The 23,441-nt window shown below is 41.5% G+C and overlaps 1 protein-coding gene across 1 annotated transcript in view; it reads right to left on the bottom strand.

Moving 5' to 3' along the window:
* Positions 1-5,298: 5,298 nt before the first annotated feature.
* Positions 5,299-23,441, bottom strand: part of epha8 (eph receptor A8) — a 548,357-nt gene continuing 530,214 nt past the window's right edge. The window contains exon 17 of the mRNA XM_060852189.1: positions 5,299-5,413. Within this exon, the coding sequence (XP_060708172.1) occupies positions 5,299-5,413 (115 nt within the window). The remainder of the gene's footprint in view (positions 5,414-23,441) is intronic.

Below are 23,441 nucleotides of genomic sequence, written 5' to 3'. Positions count from 1 at the left end.
AAACCTATAGAAACTAGGCCTCCACCTGGAATCTGGCATAGGAACACAAATCAAGGACGCAGAACACATTTTCCATTTATTGTTTTTGCTCAATTAGTAACGAGCGAGAATGTGCAAAATGTTCATTTGTTGGTATCTTGCAGAGTAATTTCAAAACCAACGATGTGTACTTGAAACTGACGAGAGTGCTTCAGTTTGTCTTTCTCTTTGGCCTGCCCTGGTTGTAATGAATTTGAGTGTTCTGGTTTAGTAACTGAGCTGGAAGGACCCAGAAGACAGAAAAGCAATGGACACCAAATATAACGGCAGTGAGGTTTTCTGTCAGTGCACCATGTACACCTGTTGAGGCACGGTTAGTGAAGGTAACATTAGAATCATAGAAACATAGAGTGGATGAGCAGGAGAAGGCCATTCAGCCCTTCAAACCTGCTCTGCCATTCAATAGGATCAAGGCTGATCATACAACTTAGCCTACTTTTCCCCCTTTCTCTCATAACCTTTGATTCCGTTAGCTCTCAAAACTATATCTAACTCCTTCTTGAGAGTATTCATTTTTGGCTGCCTGTAGCAGACAATTCCACAGGCTCAGCACTATCTGGCTGAAGAAATTTCTGACCATCTCCATCTTAAATGTTTTAACCCATATCCTTGAACATTAGCTTCTGTGTGGAGAAAGTGAGGACTGCAGATGCTGATCACAGTCAAGAATGTGGTGCAGGAAAACACAACAGGACAGGCAGCATTCAAGGAGCAGGAAAATCAACGTTTTGGGCAAAAGCCTTATTCCTGATGAAGGTTCCTCAGGTAAACAAGGGAGTGATATTACTCCTGGGGAAATGAAGACAAATTCAGAGCTCAGTGATGGAAGAAATGGGGTGGTCTGTTTCCTGATAGAATTTTGGAATAACTTAGGGTGAAATGCTTAGGGTAATCTCCTGCCAGAAATAGGAACAATTCTAGGCTAAAATGGTGAGGACCAATGCTGATGAAAGCATAACATGGGGTGGACCACATTCTTCACTCATGACAGACCACGACAGACTACTCACCAAATCTTTGGTGGACAAGATAAAGATGGTTTGAGGTAAAGTAACTAAGGAAGGCTGGGAGCCCTCATGGAATCTGATGGTCATTGAATCATAGAATTCATACAGTGGGGGAGCAGGCCATTCAAACCGTTGAGTCCACAATGTCCCTCGGAAGAGCATCCCAAGCCCAACCATCTTCGTAACTCCCCCCACCCACCACCCTATACCTGGAACCCTGCATTTCCCATGGCTAACCTACCTAGTCTGCACATTCCTGGACACTATGGGCAATTCAGCATGACCAATCCACCTGACCTGCACATCATTGGACTGTGGGAGGAAAACCAGAGCACCCGGAGGAAACCCATGCAGACACGGGGAGAATGTGTAAACCCCACACAGTCACCCAAGAGTGGAATTGAACCCTGTCTCCGTGAGGCAGCAGTGAGCCAAGGAAATCAGTGTCTACTTAAACCCTGAAAACTTGAGAGTCGTCTATTCATCACAAAAAACAAATTTCAAGTCTGCATAGGAGATCCCTGCAGACAAGACACTTCTCCACAATCAATAGGTGGCAAATCAAGTGCCCTTTGGCATCTCAATGTAATATTGAGATAAACTAACTTGGGCAATGTGTGAGAAGCACTTTAGGTTTGTTAATGCAAATAGATTGTGACTGCTCAGTCTCTCAGTTCCATTTGCTACAAATCCCTTGATATTGACATCAATTGATGCAGCATCCACCACCTTTGTGGAGACAGTTCCTAATCTTCAGATCCACAGAAAAGGTACAAAGTAATTATTATTAGCATTAGCAATGGCTTAAAATGTCGGTCCATCCAGCAATGTTTACATCCATGAACAGTAAACAAAAATGCAAACAAATAACAACTCCACTGCAGTATCACATGGTGTGGAAACTTCACCAAAGACCCAAAAGCTCCCCCACAAACTGACAGATCTCAGAGCTCTACCACAGACCCACAGAGCAAGCAGAACCACCACAGTCCCCCAGATACCGGAGTTCCACCAGTGTCCCACAGAGCATGGAGCTCCACCACAGACCCACGGAGACTGCAGCTCTACCACAGACCCAAGAGCTGGGAATTCTGCGACAGTCCCATAGTGCCCAGAACTCCACTACAGACCTAAGGAGCTCAGAGCTTCACCACAGTCCCACAGACCCCAGAGCTCCACCATAGACCAACAGAGCCCAGAGCTCCACCATAGACCAACAGAGACCAGAGTTCCACACAGACCCACACAGTCCATAGCTCCGCCACAGACCCACAGACTCAGAAACTCCACTACAGACCCTGGAGATCCACTAGAGACCCCACAACTCTCCTACTGAACTATAGAACAGAGAACTTCACCACTGGCCCACAGACTTGAGGACACCAGCACTGACGCACAGAGCCTGCAGCTGTACCACAGGCACGTGGGTCTAAGGCTCCACCACCGAGTTGGAATGCCACCCAGACACACACAGCCAGAAACTGTCACAGAGACACAGAGGAACTCTAGCAATATACCACAGAGTTTGTGACACAATGATAATATTAGGAAATGGTCACAAAGAAGTCTGGGCAATCATTGCTCTTGGCTAAAGTCAGTCACATATTTTATAAGGTCATGTATGAAAATACTATACTTAGAAAGGTGATGTCTACATGTTTGTTAATTCATTTTCAATTTACTCACTTGGCATGAGATAAAATGATGATGAAGTCAATGAAAAAGAACAGTGAGACATGCAAACATAAACCATGGGTTATTTTCTGGTCTGATGACACCCTGAATGTCGCCATTTTGTATTAGGTCAAGATGTTAATCCATTCTTTTAACTGAATATTACTACCAAGCTGCTTCCTGTTTATACAATGTATGTGTTAGTTTCTAGCAATGTACTTCATATCCCTACATTACAAATGTATTGCCTTCACAACTTTACCTGATGCATTGTAGAAGATCAACTGGTAAATACTGCAGAATTCTAACATAACAACCTTATCAGTTATACAGTCTGGAGAGATGCAGGACAAGAAATGTGACAATGCCCCTCTCTCCCTGTCTGGAGTATAAACAAGTATCTATTGTTTTTACACTTTACTAACGCTACCATATAATAATAAATACTAAAATATTCATTCAAACTGTTCTAAGATGGTACTTATAAAGAGTTTGACACAAGTGCTGCAATCCATACCACGAACAGTCTGAAAACACAGGTCCAGAACCTCGGAGAGGCTCACACTCCACAACTGACTCCATGTGAGATAAATCATGCAATTGATTTAAAGGCTCATGACCTCCTTTCAAACTCCAGTTTCCATTTTAGGAAGAAGGAACACATTACTCATAAATATAATCCTTACTGTTTACCACCTTGGAGCCTAAACTAACTAAATTAATCTGCAAGAATAATTTCTAGATAATGCACATCTGATTCAAACATGGAGTCATCGTTCTAAATAACTGTCCTTTTTAGGACTCAGATACTGCATACGATGGGTTTGGCTGAGGATCCTAAAGCTATAATGTTCCTATAGACTCGCAACTCCAATGTTCAGTACTGTATCAATATTGGAAACAAGGAGTCAGACTGAAGGGAATGATAATTGGCTCAGATTTGTGTTGGACATATGGTTGCTGAACATGCATGGGACATTTGTTGATGTGACATCAACACTACAGTGGTCATTAGTCTTATTGCGTACGTTGATCTTAAGTTGTTGCCTTGCACATGTGGCTGGAGTTAATCTTGTTATCATGACAGTAATTGCCCTATCAGTGTGGCAGACTCAGAACTCACAAGCACTGCTGGCCTCTGTATAGCTCAGTTAAGCTGTTGCACCAGCATTTGATAGTTACTGAATAGTACTTTGTTGTAAAGGTGAAGTAAATCATCAAAGTTTTACTGGATCATAAGTTGCCCTCTCATCAGAGAAAGATATGAATGATGGCGATGTAACCTGAAGGACACCATGCCTCAGGCAAGGGGACAGGCTGAGAAGGAGAATCTTTCATGATAACCTCAGCTGGTGCTGGAATTGAACCCTCAGTGTTTTTACCCGCCTGAGCTAAACTAACCCCATAGGTGTCAGACGTAGTTCACAGCAAGTCCCAGAGACTATGTGGAACAATTGCTGGGACATTTGCAGGTGTTGGAATTCCAAAACTTGTCCAGTGAATGACCACCTTCATCATTGAAATCATAAGAAGTAGGAGCAGGAGTTGGCCATTCGTCCCCTTGAGCCTGTTCCATTCATTCAATGAGATCATTGCTGATCTGGTTGTGCCATTAACTCCACTTAAAATTGGCTGACTGGTACCATCTTCATAGCTTCCAACGTCAGAAATTGGAAGATCTCATTATTTGTGCAATCAAAATGGTAAATGGGTTCGGGGGTACATTTTATAGGTAGTTAAAATTGAATCTGATTTACTGATAAATGCACAATGTGATATATTTCCTATCAGTCCTGGTTTCAGTATACTGAATCTGTCAAATAATTCCCATGTCAGAAGTGCAATCTCTAAAATCTCAACTTCAGACAAAAGAGCAATCTGTAAAGTGTCTGCGCTCTCCAAATTTCAATTCAACTAAGAATAAATGGTTAAATAATTTCTTTCAAAAATTTTGTACATTTTGACATGTCCACAGAACTCTCAATGTCATAAAAATTCTGATTTAAATCCTTCCTGGTAAACATGTATATTAAAGTTGAAGACTGCTCTCAAGACGTTACGACAATGATTGGGTTTTGCAGCTGCATAGGACTGGTCCTGAAGCTCCTGGTCATATTAACTCCTCCACTTCCCTGTTCTTCTGAAGCATCTTTCTTACAGAGGACCATGTTTTCTAGATCCTTTACTGGAGTCAGTGCACCCTGGTGGAATGAGGTACTTATACCACTTTGACGAGATCCTCATTCCTGCCTCTTGGTGCTTGCAGTGAGGTCACTGTCAGTTCAGAGGGCATGAAGGTCAAACATGGTTACTAGCACATTGATTGCAGTTCATTCTTCCAGAGAAAGATGTCTCCCTGAAGATTGCCCATTATAAAATGGTGACCAATGATCATAAGATTGTCCAAGGAGTTTTGTCAGGAGAGAAGCAGCACCCATCTCTTGCATTTGTAAATCTTTTCTTGTTTATATTAAAGGCAAATTATAAAAGACTGATGTTCAGCCAATTTGATTTCCATAGTGTCCTTATTGCACACTAGCCATGAGCTATTGTACGATCTACTGTAAATTCTGACTGGCTATACATGGATACCTGGGCCATTTGAGCATATTAGCTGTTCCCTCATGATCTGAATGCTGGTAAGGATTTTCTTTTGATGTCCCATCAACGTTATTCCAAGTCTTCGGACGTCCCTGTGATTGAGAGGCAAAGACAGGAAGAGAAAAGACAAGAAAGAGTTTTAACAAAAAATGAATGAGACCACAGTTCACAGCTTTATATGCAGCTTAATAAAATTTCATTTAGTTTGTAAAAGTATTCAAGGTTGGACTGATGCCTATTTTATGACAGAAAGGAGACTTGACCAAATTCATGCAGATGTTGCTTATTGGAAGATGTGTGTGTGTGTGTGTGTGTGTGTGTGTGTGTGTGTGTGTGTGTGTGTGTGTGTGTGTGTGTGTGTGTGTGTGTGTTTGAGATAGAGAGAGAGACAGAGATGTTCATATCTTTACATGAAATGATAAATAAAAATCAGGCTGTGCAGAGAAACAGAACAGATTGAGTTGCTGAGCCTAAACACCATTTGCTATTAGATAGGACAGATATTCTAATGTGGAAGCACACATTCTCTCTGTCCATAAAGGAAAATGCAAGAAGGGAAGAGGAGGGAAAATATCTTGAAATTAAGAGTGATAGAATCATAGAGTCGTATACCACGGAAACAGGCCCTTCAGCCCAAACTGGTCTATGCTGACCACAATGACCATCCATGCTAACCCCATTTCCTACACTTGGCCCATATACTTTTAAATCTTTTCAATTCATATATTTGTCCAAATGCCTTTTAAATGTTGTTAATGTACCCTCCTCAACCATGTCCACTAGCAGCTCATTCCATATGCGTACCACCCTCTGTGTAAAAGCATTGCCTCTCAGGTTCCCTTTTATTCTTTCCTCTCTAATCTTAAACTGATGTCCTGTAGTCCTCGATTTCCCAACCCTAGGTAAAAGACTGAGTACATTCACCCCATCCATGCCTTTTATGACTTTATACACTTCTATAAGGTCCCCACCCCAGTCTCCTACGCTCTAAAGAATAAGGTCCAGCTTGTCCAATCTCTCCCTATAACTCAGACCCTTGAGTCCTGACAATATGCTTGTAAATTACTTCTGCATTCTATTATGTTTAATAACATCCTTCCTATGACAAGGTGACCAAAACTGAACACAATACTCCAAGTGCAGCCTCAGCAATGTCCTGTACAACTGCAACATAACTTCCCAACTTCTATACTCAATGCACTGACTGATGAAGGCCGCTGTTCCAAAAGCCTTCTTCACTGCCCTGCCTACCTGTGACTCCACTTTCAGAAAACCATGCACCTGAACTCCAAGGTCCCTCTGTTCAATTACACTCCTTAAGGTGAAAGGAGTGCAGGTGCTGAAGATCAGAGTCAAGATTAGAGCGGTGCTGGAAAAGTGCAGCAGGTCAGGCAGCATCCAAGGAGCAAGAAAATCGACATTTCGGGCAAAAGCCCTTTATCAGGAAGGGATTCATGAAGGGCTTTTGCCCGAAACATCGATTTTCCTGCTCCTCGGATGCTGCCTGACCTGCTGTGCTTTTCCAGCAGCACTCTAACCCACACTCCTTAAGGCACTATCATTCACCATGAAACACCTACCTTGATTTCACTTTCCAAAATGCAAGACCTCACACTGACCTATATTAAACTCCATTTGCCACTTCTCCATCCACTTTCCAGCTGATCAAGGTCCTGCTGCAATTTCTGATAACCTTCCCCACTGTCTACGATACCGCCTATTTTAGTATCATCTGCAAACTCGTGATTTGGAGATACCGGTGTTGGACTGGGGTGTACAAAGTTAAAAATCACACAACACCAGGTTATACTCCAACAGGTTTAACTGGAAGCACACTAGCTTTCGGCTAGTGTGTTTCCAATTAAACCCATTGGACTATAACCTAGTGTTGTATGATTTTTAAATCTGCAAATTCACTTGTGATGGAAATTAAAACTTAAAGAGTGAGATGGTCAGAGCTTGGGTTCAAGGTGAGTATTCAAGGTGGAAAAGGCTAATGCTCAGACCTAATTTGGTATGCCAGTGTCAAGATATGAATCAGCTATTGGTAGGTTGCATTGCAGAAAAACAAAAAAGCTTCCTTGCTAAATGAGTTAGAACTTCAGAAATGGGAGGACAAATAAATACATTTAAGAGTGTGATTCCATATAGTATATGGAAAGGGCTATTCCAAGAAGAGCATTGAGTCCGACAACACTATCAAGTTTAGGAGGGTGTTAGATTGCTATTTGACGAATACAACAATGCAGGGGTGCTAGTCTGTATGCGCCACCATTCATATCCTGATGAATGTTAGCATGTTACAAAGTAATGCAGTCAGAACCTTCCAAGGAGGTATTTTCCCTTTTCCTCCTACAACCCCTCTCACTACCTCTCCACCTCCTCTGACCATGCTGCAACTCATCCTATTATCAATCCCCCACTCTCTCATCTGCCCCCACTCTTGGTCCCCTTATTGCCAGAACCTTAGGTTCAAATACTTCCTAGGATGCCATGATCTCAGCTTGGGGAGAAGGACAACAGAAGCAAGGAAGACATTTTGATATTAAGGATTGATCCACAAGAAACATATTTGGGTAAAATTCCTTAAACCCAGAAAAAGGGGAGACATTAAGGCAATTCTTATAATTTGGGGTTGTTGACAACGTCACTGGACATTCCTCTGTGAATTAAACTTGTGTACTGTGCCTTTCTTTGGTCGGACTGTCAACCCTACGGTGATCAATTTACTTCAGCGTCTCATTGACATGACAAGATTCCCTACATTTAGTGGAAGCTGGATGGTTGTATACATTTACCCCCAAAAAACAGCAAGCTGTACAGTGGAGTTAATCAGACAGCAACCTGCAAACGTGCAGTCAAATGTGTCAATCTGTGTTCTAGGTTAACCTGCTTCTCTACAGACTGTACTATAAAAACAACCTAACCAATAGCCTCAGAATGGAAATCAATTTAAGGGCAAGAAGTTACTTAACTAACTAGTTACTTAGCAAAAAAGTACAAAAGAAAAGAGAATTCAGCATTTAAGAGTAAATTAATTTCAACATAATTCATAATTACAGCCTCTTGCCCAATGGCGACCATGAATTAAACAAATAATTATCAGGGTGAAAAGTGGTCATCAAAAGTTGTTAGCAAACCAGATTAAGCAGAATCCCAAGGCTTTTTGTACACAAATAAAAAGCAAGAGGGTAGCAAGGACAAAGCAGCCCACTTGCTTGGCACATTATCTACTACCATCCACATATTTATGGTCTTCACCACAAACACATAGCAGCAACAGTGTGATGCATTTAGAAGATTCACGGTTGCAATTCAGCAAGACTCCTGAGGCAAGATCATCCAAACCTACAACCTCTACCATCTCAAAGGATGAGGCACAAGATACACTGAAACACTTGCAAGATCCCAAGTCATTCACCACCCTGACTTGGAAATATATGAATGTTATTTCACTGCAGTGGAATCAAAATCCTGAAACTCTTTCCCAAACAGCAATGTGGGTGTCCCTACATCCCATAAACTGCAGTGGTTCATGAAGGTAGCTCCCCATCGCCTACTCCGGGGCAATTAGAGATGGTCAATAAATGTTGGCCTTCCTACAAATGAATAAACAAAAACAAGAAATCAAACCACTAGCCTTAATGACATACCATGCTACTTATTGGAGCTTTCAGGTGTTCTTTACTCTGAAACTTGGTTCAATATTAGTATCTGTGATGTGCTTTTCTTAATAATTTTGTCCCTTTATTCCTAAGAAAGCTTCAGTAATAACGTCACAAATAACCTTTAATCTTTGAAAACTAACAGCACAGAAAAAGGCCCTTCAGCCCACTGAGTTTGTCCCAGTCAAAAGTAAGCACCTAGCTATTCTAATCCTATTTTCAAACACTTGGTCCATAGTTTTGTGGACTCCTTGCGAGCGGTCAGAAAGACATTGAAACCTGGATATTGGGTCTCCCTTGCCTGCTGAGGTAATTTAACCCCATCTGCTTGTGTTATTCTAGCCTGAGCTTACCAATGAGGTTCACGGTCTCTTTATTCTATTGAAATGTCATTTACTTGGAGCTGGTTGACTAAGTGACTACTTGCCCACCTCTGTTAGGCTGGAAATTGGGGAGTTGGAGGTGGGTTTAAGTCAGGAATCCAATTTTTCACCCTTTATTCTCACCTAAAATTACCACTGAGTTTGGCTCACACTAGCCCTCACCCTACTCTTGTACATGGTTCAGTTTGAATCCAGTGTGAAATTAAGAATCTAATGATGACTATAAAACCATTGCTGAAAAAACCCATCTGGTTCACTAATGTCCTTTGGGGAAAGAAACTACTATCCTTAACTGGCCTACTTGTGACTCCAGATCCACAGCAATATGATTGATCTTAACTGCCTTCTGGGTAATTAGGGATGGACAATAAATGTTGGCCGAGCCAGTGATGCCCACATTCTGGGAAAAAATTAAAATAAAGGTACATAGATGCCGATAACTTAGGTACAATTCTGAGAAACCAATCCTTAATCACTAACTGCAAAATTCAGGCTGCAGAAACTTAGCGGAACTTTCTAGTAAAGCTGGCAAACAGGTTTGAAACCTTGAGGAGTATTATTTGAGAAAAACCTGCTTATAATGAAGCAATTACTCCATCTGGGAGAATCTTCCCGCACACACTGATATTTGAGAACATTTGAAATATCTGCTCCTGCAAGAATCAGTTGCCATCAGACATCTATTCCTTAATTATAACCAGCAAAAGAAAAACAAAACTGGGATGCTTTTGCCTCAAAACATTTTTGGTTGAGGGATGGCATAGTTAAACAATCTCACCATCATGGGCAGAAACATCTCAATCACTACAATGATCTATACTGTGTACATGGATTAAAACAGACAACTGATTGATGTCTATTGGACAGATTGGAGGAAAGTCTTTTTCTGTGAAGGCTGATCAAAGCAAGTTGGGGTTTGCTCCAAGTGTTGTATGTTTAAAGGTTGCCACTGGCTGCAAACAAAGGCACTTTCAACAGAGGTAGAAGTTTACAAGTGTGAATGTTTCTTTGCATTAAAAAAAATGCACATACTATCATTTTCAGATACAAGTTGTATAACTTACCCAATGTTATAAAGTAAGTTATGATTCATTAACAAAATAGTGTTAACCCAAGTCAGTTCCACCTCTGCCATGTCTGCAGATGTATTGATGGCAGTTTTTAAATCATATAGGTCTCTCAATGGCACGCGTGAGCTTTAGGCTGTTCCTCTGGTATCTGCTCACTTCCAGGTAGTGTTCATTCTTTTGGGATTGATTTACCCTTGGCAAGTGCTGTCATCTTGGACTGCTATTTTATTTCTGTATAATATACAGATATAGAAAATAGAAGTTGAAGTAGACCATTCAGCCCTTCAAGCCTGCTCTGTCTTTCAATACAATCATGGCTGATCATCCAACTCAGTACCCTACCCCAACTTTCTCCACATACTCTGTGATCCCCTTAACCCTCAGAACTGCACCTAACTCCTTCTTGAAAACATTCAATGTTTTTGCCTCAAATGCTTTCTGTGACAAAGAATTCCTCACCATTCTCTGGGTGAAGAAATTTCTTCTCATCTCAGTCCCACCCTGTATCCTTAAAATGTGAGGAGAAAGTGAGGACTGCAGATGCTGGAGATCAGAGCTGAAAATGTGTTGCAGGAAAAGCGCAGCAGGTCAGGCAGCATCCAAGGAGCAGGAGGGTCGACCTTTAGGGCATGAGCCCTTCTTCATTCCTGAAGAAGGGCTAATACCCGAAACGCCAAATCTCCTGCTCCTTGGATGCTGCCTGACCTGCTGCGCTTTTCCAGCAACACATTTTCAGTTCCTTAAAATGTGACCCTGGTTCAGGATGCAGGGACACCTGAAAGGAGCTATCACAGATCATTATCAGAATAACTACTTCAATCTTCAGATTTCTTGCAATTGAGATAAACAGACATTTTTAACTTTCTGATGAAGGGTTTTTGCCCAAAACATTGATTCTCCTGCTCCTCAGATGCTGCCTGACTTGTTATGCTTTTCCAGCACCACACTCTTAACTCTAATCTTCAGCATCTGCAGTCCTCACTTTTGCCCATTTTTAACTAAATGTCTATTAGCTGGAACTCCAGAGTCTTAGCTTTGCTTGTTCTCTTGGCATAGTGATTGTTCCATCATATAGACTCCATGTAACCTTCAAGGACTTCAATTTTGGGTCACCAACTTGAGCCACTTTATATGGGTTAATGAAGTTAGTGATGTTGAAGTTTGTGATGTTGCATCAAACACCAGCGTCTATCCTGATGCTTCACATTCCCTAAATGTTCTCCTTCTGTAGTCATCATTCTAACAAATATATACCATTAGCTTCGATAGCATCTGTTGTATGGTGCAAACTGGCTGATATTTCTCCAGATGCCATCTTTATAACCTTACTTTGCTTGTTTCCAGCAAAACACTTTGCTGCAAAGTGATTCAGCTTCCTGCGGTTATAGCACTGCTTTCCCCATCTTACATATGTTTCCTTCTTGGTCTGCGTGACATCCTCCACAATATGTACATCTTGAACTTTCAGGCTTTTCTGCTATTTATTGATAATTTTATCTTCCAATCAGTTGTTCTCATGCCACTTGGATGTCTCTCAGCATAAAGTCTCATCTGTCCTGTTATTGCACTTCAGATAAACAATCTCAGAACTTCTGCACATTTCTTAACAGATGTGCTCTCATTGCAGTATCTCATGGCTGATGTGATCCTACTGTTGATGAAATTATCTTCCAGTTTAGAAACCCACAGGATTCAGCTAAGTATCTATGCAGTCAAATACTGATTAATAGTCTCTATGTCCCAGGAACTCAGATGTTGAAGATGTATTAGACATAAGTAACAGCAATGTGGGATTCAAAGCTTGCCTTCAAAGACCTCAAAAATCTCTGCAATATGATTTTTCTGCTCCTCAATGCGTTTAAGTTGTAATACAACTTAAAACAATCTTACATCAGCATTAATCACAGCATTGCTACTTTTATTTGATCTGATTTTTAAATTAATGTTGTTATTTCCTAGCACTGCCATTGAGAGTAAAAAGTAATCCAACTCTCCCTTATAGCCCCTTTCATTTCCACAGTACATCGAAGCAGAAAACACACAACCATTTTGACTTAACCATAGACAAATATATGCTAATCTTCCCCTAGGTTTCTCCTTCTGAGGAATTACATCCTGATCATGTTCACGCTGATCTTTATCTTTACAGTCTACGTAGGAAAACAAAAACTCTCCTACCGTATTCGGCTTAAAGCTTGATCAGTATAAATTAACCGAGCAAAGGATTTGAGGAATATCTCAGGATCAGGACCACAAGCTGTGTTAGCATGTAATGCATAAGTAATACAAATATGCAGACTTTTGTCCCTCACTTCTTCCTTGCTCTTTCTTCCATTAAATGGCTCTCCTAAAAGCTCTGAAGATCCACATGGTTTCAGCCTCGGCATTCCTAACTCCATGTTTCAAGTGGTGTGTTTTCAATGGCTGCCACAAAGGCCTTGCTCTTGTAAAGGTCACATAATTGTAGCAAACCATTCTGTACGGCAAGGATAATGTAACAATTCTCAAAACAGGTTTCCATTCCTCTTGTCATGGAGGCAGTTTCACAGCATGTAGCAAACAGCAAGGGATCTTGTGTTGCGTTGGTAGCGTCCCTACCTCTGAGTTACGTAGACCTGGATTCAATTCCCAATTGCTCCAGAAGTGTGTGATGAACCCTCTGAAGAGGTTGATCAGAAAATATCTAGCCAGCAAAAGTTAAAGCTAGCCCTCTTGTTCTGATGTTTCAAGAGAAGCATATGTCAGGTACAGGCAAGACAGATTGAATGAATCCTTCGAAGAGTATAAAGGCAGTAGGAGTATACTTAAGAGGGAAATCAGGAGGGCAAAAAGGGGACATAAGATAGCTTTGACAAATAGAGTTAAAGAGAATCCGAAGGGTTTTTACAAATACATTAAGGACAAGAGGGTAACTAGGGAAAGAATAGGGCCCCTCAAAGATCAGCAAGGGGGCCTTTGTGTGGAGCCACATGAGATGGGGGAGATATTAAATGAGAATTTTGCATCAGTGTTTACTGGTGAAAAGGACATGGGAGATAAGGAATGTAAGGAAATAGATGATGACAGCTTGAAAAATCACCATATTACAGAGGACGAAGTGCTGGATGTTTTAAGCAGATTTGTAGCTTAGATTGAGGTTCTGGATGTAGGTTTACTCGCTGAGCTGCAAGGTTCATTTTCAGGTGTTTCATCACCATACTATGTAACATCGTCAGTGAACCTCCAGACAAAGCACTGCTGGTGTTTTCTGCCTTCTATTTATATGTTTGAGTTTCCTTGAGTTGATGATGTCATTTCCTGTGATGATGCCATTTTATGGTGATGTCACTTTTAGTTCTTTTTCTCAGGAGGTGGCAAATGGGATCCAAGTCAATGTGTTTATTGATAGAGTTCCGGTTGCAATGCCATGCTTTTAGGAATTCTCGTGTGTGTGTTGGTTTGGCTTGTCCTAGGATGGATGTATTCTCCCAGTCGAAGTAGGGTCCTTCCTTATTTGTATGTAAGGATACTGGTGAGAGAGGGTCAGGTCGTTTTGTGGCTAGTTTATGTCCATATATCCTGGTGGCTAGTTTTCTGCCTGTTTGTCTAACATAATATTTGTTACAGTTCTTGCACGTTATTTTGTAAATGACATTAGTTTTGCTTGTTGTCTGTATAGGTTCTTTCAAGTTCATTAACTGTTATTTTAGTGTGGTGGTGGGTTTGTGGGCTACCATGATACCAAGGAGTCTGAGTAGTCTGATAGTCATTTCCGAGATGTCTTTGATGTAGGGGAGAGGTTAGGGTTTCTGGATGCATTTTGTCTGCTTGTTTGGGTTTGTTGGTGGACAGTGTTCATTGGGTACTGTCAAGACCATCAATAATACCCTTACTGACATAAAATTCACTAAAGACAAGGAAAACAACAACAAACTGCCTTTCCTTGATGTCACAGTAGAGCGAACAGCCAATGGGAATTTCAAACCAGCGTCTACAGGAAAACAACACATACGGACCAAAATTGAACTACAGAAGCAATCACCCCAACATCCAAAAATGAAACTGCATCAGAACATTATTTCAACAAGCTACCACACACTGCAGTACACAGGAACTACGGAGGAAAATCACCTATACAGTGTATTCAAAAAGAATGGGTACCCAACCCAGGATCTGATTAGGTGTACACTAGAACTCTGTGGAAAATTAAGGAAGTGATAACTGGGCCTCTTGCTAAGATATTTGTATCATTGATAGTCACAGATGAGGTGTTGGAAGTCTGGAGGTTTGCTAATGTGGTGCCACTGTTTAAGAAGGGTGGCAAGGACAAGCCAGGGAACTATAGACCAGTGAGCCTGATGTCGGTGGTGGGCAAGTTGTTGGAGGGAATCCTGAGGGACAGGATGTACATGTATTTGGAAAGGAAAGGACTGATAAAGGACAGTCAACATGGCAGTGTGCATGAGAAGTCATGTCTCATAACCTTGATTGAGTTTTTTTGAAGAAGTAACAAAGAGGATTGATAAGAGCAGAGTGGTGAACATGATCTATGTGGACTTCAGTAAGCCGTTCGACAAAGTTCCCCATGAGACACTGGTTAGCAAGGTTAGATCTCATGGAATATAGGGAGAACTAGTCATTTGGCTACAGAACTGGCTCCAAGGTAGAAGAAAGAGGGTGGTGGTGGAGGCTTGTTTTTTAGTCTGGAGGCCTGAGTCTAGTAGAGTGCCATAAGGATCGGTGCTGGGTCCACTACTTTTCGTCATTTATATAAATTATTTGGATGTGAGCATAAGAGGTACAAGTAGTAAGTTCGAGGATGACACCAAAACTGGAGGTGTAGTGGACAGCGAAGAAGGTTACCTCAGATTACAACAGGATCTGGACCAGATGGGTCAATGGGCTGAGGAGTGGCAGATGGAGTTTAATTTAGATAAATGCAAGGAGTTACTTTTGGGAAAACAAATCTTAGCAGGACTTATACACTTTATGGTAAGATCCTAGGGAGAGTTGCTGAACAAAGAGACCTTGGAGTGCAGGTTCATAGCTCCTTGAAAGTGGAGTCGCAGGTAGATAGGATAGTGAAGAAAGTGTCTGGTATACTTTCCTTTATTGGTCAGAGTATTGAGGTACAGAAGTTGGGAGGACATGTTGTGGCTGTACAGGACATTGGTTAGGCCACTGTTGGATTATTGCGTGCAATTTTAGTCTCCTTCCTTTCGGAAGGATGTTGTGAAATTTGAAAAGGTTTGGAAAAGATTTACAAGGATGTTGCTATAGGGAGAGGCTGAACAGGCTGGCGATGTTTTCCCTGGAGTGTCGGAGGCTGAGGGGTGACCTTATAGAGGTTTATAAAATCATGAGAGGCATGGATAGGATAAATAGATAAAGCCTCTTCCCTGGGGTGGGGGTATCCAGAACTAGAGGGCATAGATACACGATAAGAGGGAAGAGATATAAAAGAGACCTAAAGGGTAACTTTTTCACACAGAGTTTGGTACGTGTATGGAATGAGTTGTCAGAGGAAGTGGTAGAGGCTGGTACAGTTGCAACGTTTAAAAGGCATCTGGATGGGTATATGAATAGGAAGGGTTTGGAGTGATGTGGGCCGGGTGCTGGCAGGTGGGACTAGATTGGGTTGGGATATCTGGTTGGTACGGACGAGTTGGAAGGAAGGGTCTGTTTTGTGCTGTATATCTCTATGACTCTATAACTGGATGTAGGTATAGGTGGCTTGATAAGCAAGTTTGCAGATGACACTAAGATTGGTGGAGTAGCAGATAGTGAAGGAGAATGTCAGAGAATACAGCAGAATATAGATATATTGGAGAGTTGGGCAGAGGCATGGCTGATGGAGTTCAATCCAGGCAGATGTGCAGTGATGCATTTTGGAAGATCAAGTTCAAAAGCGAATTATACAGTATGGGTAGACATTTCTTTATCCGAAATTCCAAAGTCTGAAGAGCTCCAAAATTCGAAGTTTTAATCATGAAGTTCTGTTTCTCCATAACAAGGTTGCTTGGCATGCAAGCAGTTAACCCAACTCCACAGCCACTCGATCCATGTCACTCAGTTGTGACATGGTGGCATGGCCCAGCACTGGCAGGAATCAATTGTGTCTCAGCACTCACACTATTCACACGTGGGCCTGCTGCTTAGTAAGATTTTTTTTTTGTTTCACTGTGAAAATGTCATTTATTCCAAAATCTGAAAAATTCTGAAATCCGAAAACTAGCTGGCCCCATGGATTTCGGATAAAGGAATGTCTACCTGTATACGGAAAAGTCCTGGGGAAAATTGATGTCCAGAGTGATCTGGTTGTTCAGGTCCATTGTACCCTGAAGTTGGCAACGCAGGTCAATAGAGTGGTCAAGAAGGCATTCAGCATGCTTTCCTTCACAGGACAGGGTATTGAGTACAAGAGTTGGCAGGTCATGTTGCAGTTGTATAAGACTTTGGTTCGGCAAAATTTGGAATACTGCGTACAGTTCTGGTCACCACATTACCAAACAGATGTCGATGCTTTGGAAAGGGTGCAGAGGAAGTTCACTGGGGTGTTACCTAGTACGGAGGGTGCTTGCTATGAAGAGAGGTTGAGTAGATTAGGAATATTTTCATTAGAAAGACAAAGGTTGAGGGGAGAGCTGATTGAGATCTACAAGATCATGAAAGGTATAGACAGGTTGGATAGCAAGAAGCTTTTTCCCAGAGTGTGGGGACTCAATTACTAGGGGTCACAAATTCAAAGTGAGAGGGGAAAAGTTTGTGAGAAGATTTGTAGCTCGGGTGCTCATTGTTGTGGTTCTGTTCGCCGAGCTGGGAGTTTTTCTTGCAAACATTTCGTCCCCTTTCTAGGTGACATCTAGATGAGAGGGGAAAAGTTCAGGGGAGATATGGGTGGAAAGGTCTTTATGCAGAGGTTGGTGGGTGCCTGAAATGCATTGCCAGCAGAGGTTGTAGAGGTGGGCACAATACCATCATCTAAGATGTCTCTAGACAGAGACCTGAATGGGCAGGAAGCAGAGCGATACAGATCCTTAGAAAATAAGCAGCAGATTTAGATAGAGGATCTGGATCGGCGCAGGCTTGAAGGGCTGAAGGGCCTGTTCCTGTGCTGCAATGTTCTTTGTTCTTTGTTCTAACCAAATGGGGCTCTTGTGAAGCAGTTGTAGTGTCCCTATCTCTGGCTCAGGAGGGCTTGGTTCAAGTCCTACCTACTCAGGAGGTATGTGTAACATGATTGAGCAGTTTGTTTAGAAAAAAACTATCGCAAACAGCAAATGGGCACTGATTCTTTTCTTTTATTCATTCACTCCTCAGATATAGGTGTCACTGGCTGGGCAAGCATTTATTGCCCATCCCCTAATTGCCCTTAAGAAGCTGCCTTCTTGAACTGTTGCAGCCCATTTGGTGTAGGTAGGTTTACATCCAGAGGGAATTCCAGAATTTTGACCCAATGATACAGGAGGAACGATAATAAATCTCCAAGTCAGGATGGTTGCAAAGAAGGATCACTAGATATGAAACATTACATCTGCTTTATCTTCACAGACCTGCTGAGTATCTCCAGCAATTTTTGTTTTGCTCCTGGATTTTAACGTGACCTTTGTCCAGCAAAACAGACAAAGCTTAAATATAAAGAAAATACTGGGGGACACTTGCTGGATTCTACACCATACAAAGGCTACACTCATCAATGTGAAAAAAAACTTCAGTTTTAATAAAAGCCTTTTTTGTTTGGTTCCCTTGTCTTGCTTTGTGCTTCTGAAGTTATGCTGAAGTGGGTATTAGTCAGTGAAAGGGTTACCGGACTATCATGGTTTAAATTCGGTTTGAGAACACTGAACACTGGCTGGAGGCAGTGCTCTAACTGAGTCCTCAGGTACCAATCTCCCTGCTGTGTTGCTGAGTCTCACTCATGGTTATTTCAGCTTCTGAAATCTGTACTCTGAACAAAGTAAATGCGTTTTTTTTAAACAAGATAAATATTTGATGAAGCAGCGAAGAAAACAGATGAAGCAATCAGGTTATATCAGCAATGAAAGGATGGCTGCTGCCTGGCCACATTAGGGTGTAGGGCACAGTGTACATTAACCTTTCCAGCTGAACAGGTAAAAGTTACCACCAGCTTGCTCCTTGTTGACCTCTGAAGGAATAGATCCATTTCAGGAAGGATTCTTCAACAGAATGTTAACTTTACAAGTGTGACTGCATCTGATGAATGTTCTCTATTTTTCAGCAGTTTTCTGCATTGTTATTTTACAGAATCATTATTTCATATGTTCATTCATTGCTACACAAGCCTTAAAACAGGCTTTTAATATGATGCTTGAATGCTATTTGATTTTAAATCTCCCTGTTTAAATAAATATATCTAAACTGTTCACTGACTCAGTAGCAACTGGCACTTCTCCACAACAGCCATAAAATCATCCAGCATAGAAAAGACCCTTCGGCCCATTGAGTCTGCATCACATGGTCCAGTGCAGCTCCACATTCAGTGACTACGACAGTGGCATAGACACCAAGCAACCCAGAGACAGACAAAGGGAAATATGCCCTGATTCCTGTTTTCAATTGCTAACCAGTGACTCCTAACCATTTGTGTTGACATCTATCAAGGGTAAGATGAGAATCAGGCAGTGTCGCCCTGCGGTCAAATATATCTCAGCTGTGGGCTCCACTTGTTGAATAGATGTGTGGCCATTGGTATGTACTAGAAGGGGAGAGGGAGAAAGTGCTTCAAGCTTTTGACAACACACTCAATTCGATCTGATTTCGGAACACTCTCCCATTCACTGACTCTACCCCATTGTTGGTGAAAGACATTGCATAGTTCACACAATTTACACAAATACACAAAAATTAGAAGCCTATATGCACCTTCTGCATTAACATCTTTCATTATATATTTCTTCTATATCAATTGACCATAAACACTCATGACTCATTTCTTTGCCCATCTCTAATTGAGTTGGAACTGAGTGGTTTGTTAGGCCAATTGAGAAGGCAGCTCAGAGTCAACCTGCTGTCGTAGGTCGAGAGTCACGAGGAAGTTAGATCAAGTAAAGACTGCAGGTTTCCTCCCTGAAAGGATATTAATGAACAAGATGCATTTTCATAATAATGGGCAGTGGCTACATGGTTGTCATTAGGCTAGTTTTAAATTCTAGTTTTGTTGATTTGAATCAAATTTCATCACTTCCCATGATGGGATTTGTACCCATGCCTCTAAAACATTAACCTGTGGCTCTGGATTACTGGCACAATGACTCTTCCATTTTACCCCTACCACCCTCTGATGGCAATGTATTTGTTCCCTCAGCTCTGTACCACAAACTCTATTTGAATTGAATTGAATTTATTGTCATGTGTGCCGGGGCACAGTGAAAAGCTTTGTCTTGCAAGCAATACAGGTAGATTACATAGTTATGTAGCATAGATAAGTAAATAATAGATAAACAGCGGCAAAAACAAAAACACAGGTACAGGTGAATGTTAAAGGTTTGTGACTCCATTCAGTATTCTAACAACTTAGGGTAGAAACTGTTGCAAAACTGACTGGTATTTGATGCATGAAACTCGATTTCTCTTTATTGTGAACAAAGCTGCTGAGACAATTGTCCAAGTTATATTTACATAAGGTCTGAATATATGACCGTAAAATTGACATTGAATTTCATTGGTTTGGGTTGGATCATTTTTTACTCCTCACTGCCTAATCCTACTTTATTGAGGAGAGATAATTAAAGCACAAAAAGGAACTTTTAGGTTCACTTCATAATGTTGAAAATATCAGCATTTAATTTGATTGTTTGCAACTTATAACATAAATATTGGAAAAAAGACATATATGTGATTGCATTGGTGATTACATTATTGATAATTTCTATTACTTGCAGATTTTTCAGCAAAATGTGAAACCTTCAGTATATTTTGAGCATCAATGACAGATTACAGTTTTATGAAAATAAATTCAGTTTATTAATTATGCTTTAATTATTGTCCCTCATAATATACCATTGGTTTCACACTTGGTTCGCATGTGTATACCTTCAAATTATTCACCATATTCTGTACAAATCTATTCCATTGTTCACCATGCTCTGTATAAATCTACTCCACTGTCCTACAGCAATGAAGGAATTGGTTGGGAACAAGGAACTCAAACAACTTTTGTAATTTGGAGATGGCTGCTCACTTAACTGTAAAATAATCACACATAGAGTCAGAGATGTACAGCATGGAAACAGACGATTCAGTTCAACTGTCCATGCTGACCAGCCATCCTACCTTAATCTAGTGCCATTTGCCAGCAGCTGGTCCATATTGCCCATATCCCTCCAAACCCTTCCTATTCATATATCCATCCAGAACATTTCAATATACTGAAATGTTGCAATTGCACTAACCTCCACCACTTCCTCTGGCAGCTCATTCCATCCATGTACCACACTCTGCATGAAAAAGTTGCCCTTTAGGTCCCTTCTCAATCTTTCCCTTTCACCTTAAACCTATGTCCTCTAGTTCTGGACTCCCCCACAGCAGGGAAAAGACCTTGTCTATTTACCCTATCCATGCCCCTCATGATTTTATAAACCTCTACAAGACCACGTCTCAGTCCCTGATACTCCAGGTAAAACAGCTCCAGCCGATTCAGCCTCTCCCTGTAGCTCAAATCCTCCAACCCTGCCAATGTCCTTGTAAATCTTTTCTGAACCCTTTCAAGTTTCACAACATTCTTCTGATAGGAGGGAGACCAGAATTACACAAAATATTCCAAAAGTGGTCCAATCAATGTCCTGTACAACTTCAACATTACCTCCCTACACCTATACTCAGTGCTCTGACCAATAAAGGAAAGTATATCAAACATCTTCTTCACGATCATATCTACCTGCACTCCGAGTTCTCTTGGTTCAGCAACGCTCCCCAGGACCTTACCATTAAGTGTATAAGTTCTGCTCTGATTTGCCTTTCCAAAGTGCAGCACTTCACATTTATCTAAACTCCATCAGGAAATCCTCAGCCCATTGGCCCATCTGATCAAGATCCCATTGTACTCTGAGGTAACTTTCTTCGTTGTCCACTACACCTCCAATTTTGATGTCATCTGCAAATTATACCTCCTATATGTTCACATCCAAATTATGTATATAAATGATAAAAAGCAGTGGACCCAGCACCAATCTTTGTGACACACCACTGGTCACAAGCCTCCAGTCTGAAAAGCAACCATCCAATACAATCCTCTGTCTTCTATCTTCAAGCCAGCTCTGTATCCAAATGGCTAGTTCTCCCTCTATTCCATGAGATTTAACCTGGCTGAACTGTCTACCATGAAGACCCTTGTCAAATGCCTTACTGATGTCCGTATAGACCACATCCACCACTCTGCCCTCATCAATCTTCTTAATTACTTCTTCAAAATACATAATCAAGTTTGTGAGACATGATTCCCATGCACAAAGCCATGTTGACAATCTCTAATCAGTCCTTGCCTTTCCGAATACATGCAAATTCTATCCCTCAGAATTCCCTCCAAAAACTTACTAACCACCGATGTCAGACTCACTGGTCTACAGTTCTCTGGCTTTTCCTTACCACTTTTCTTAATTAATGGCACTACGATAGCCAACCTCTTGTCTTTTGCCACCTCACCTGTGACTATCGATGACACAAATATCAGCAAGGGCCCAACAATCACTTCCCTAGCTTCCCACCATGTTTTGGAGTACATCTGATCAGGTCCTGGGGATTTACCCACATTTATGCACTTTAAGACATCCAGCACCTCCTCCTTTGTAATACAGACATTTTTCAAGATTCATTTCGACTTTGAGCAAAGCCCAAAGTGGTTCAGACCCTCAGTGAGAAGCCTCAGAGAACTTTAAAATGCAGGTTTGCAGACTCACTCCATAATAACAGTTCATTTGATAGGAGGGAAAGAAAGACTGATGTAAAGTCACCTTCAAATCATCAGTGAGATGAAGTTAGCTCAAGCTGATCTTTTGGAAGATCTCTTGGGAAATGATATTTCAGAGCACACCAACTGGAGAATGCTGCATTTTCATAGCCAGGGTTGTGTAATCTCTCACTAGGTTACTGAGGAAGAACTGAAGTCATGCTGTGTTTTGTGAATTATGATTTTAACAATGGACTTCTGATCAGATAAAAAAAAGTTACGCCAAACACAAAACACCATCCCTCACTTTACAGCACCGTGGATCTGTCTCCCTTCCTCTCAATAACGTATCATTAGTTAAACTTTAAGACAACAGTATCGTAAGTCAGGTTAGAGTTAGTGTAGATGAATGATCATTCTGGTAGCCTGCCATTCTTTCATGGCCATGTTTGTGCTAGAGAAGGGTGGAGAGGTTTTGTAAAATAATGATGTGATCATCTGTTTCATGATCTGTGGACAGTTCAATACAGAGAACATGAATTTGTGGGCAAAACAACACCAAAAGAATGTTCACCACAAGTAGAAAGGCCTCAAATATCCTCAGATTTTGAGCATAACTCCTGCAGGCAGGCAGGCAGAGTGAGACTAGATGGCATCAGCCAAAAACCTAGACAGGCCATGGATTTTCTGGTTGCATGGCTCTGACAGACATTAGATTAGACTTACAGTGTGGAAACAGGCCCTTCGGCCCAACAAGTCCACACCGACCCGCCGAAGCGAAACCCACCCATACCCCTACATTTACCCCTTACCTAACACTACGGGCAATTTAGCATGGCCAATTCACCTGACCCGCACATCTTTGGACTGTGGGAGGAAACCGGAGCACCCGGAGGAAACCCACGCAGACACGGGGAAAACGTGCAAACTCCACACAGTCAGTCGCCTGAGTCGGGAACTGAACCCGGGTCTCAGGCGCTGTGAGGCAGCAGTGCTAACCACTGTGCCACCGTGCCGCCCACAAATATTGGAGATACATCCAAAGTAGAATTGGACCAACTTGCCTTAATCAAACAATCAGCGTTGTAGTGGTCTATAGCACAAGAAACAGGTCCATT

This window comes from Hemiscyllium ocellatum, chromosome 37 (assembly GCF_020745735.1).
Source record: "Hemiscyllium ocellatum isolate sHemOce1 chromosome 37, sHemOce1.pat.X.cur, whole genome shotgun sequence".
Classification (NCBI taxonomy): domain Eukaryota; kingdom Metazoa; phylum Chordata; class Chondrichthyes; order Orectolobiformes; family Hemiscylliidae; genus Hemiscyllium; species Hemiscyllium ocellatum.
The sequence above is the reverse complement of the archived record's forward strand: the minus strand, read 5'-3'. Positions and strand labels throughout refer to the sequence as shown.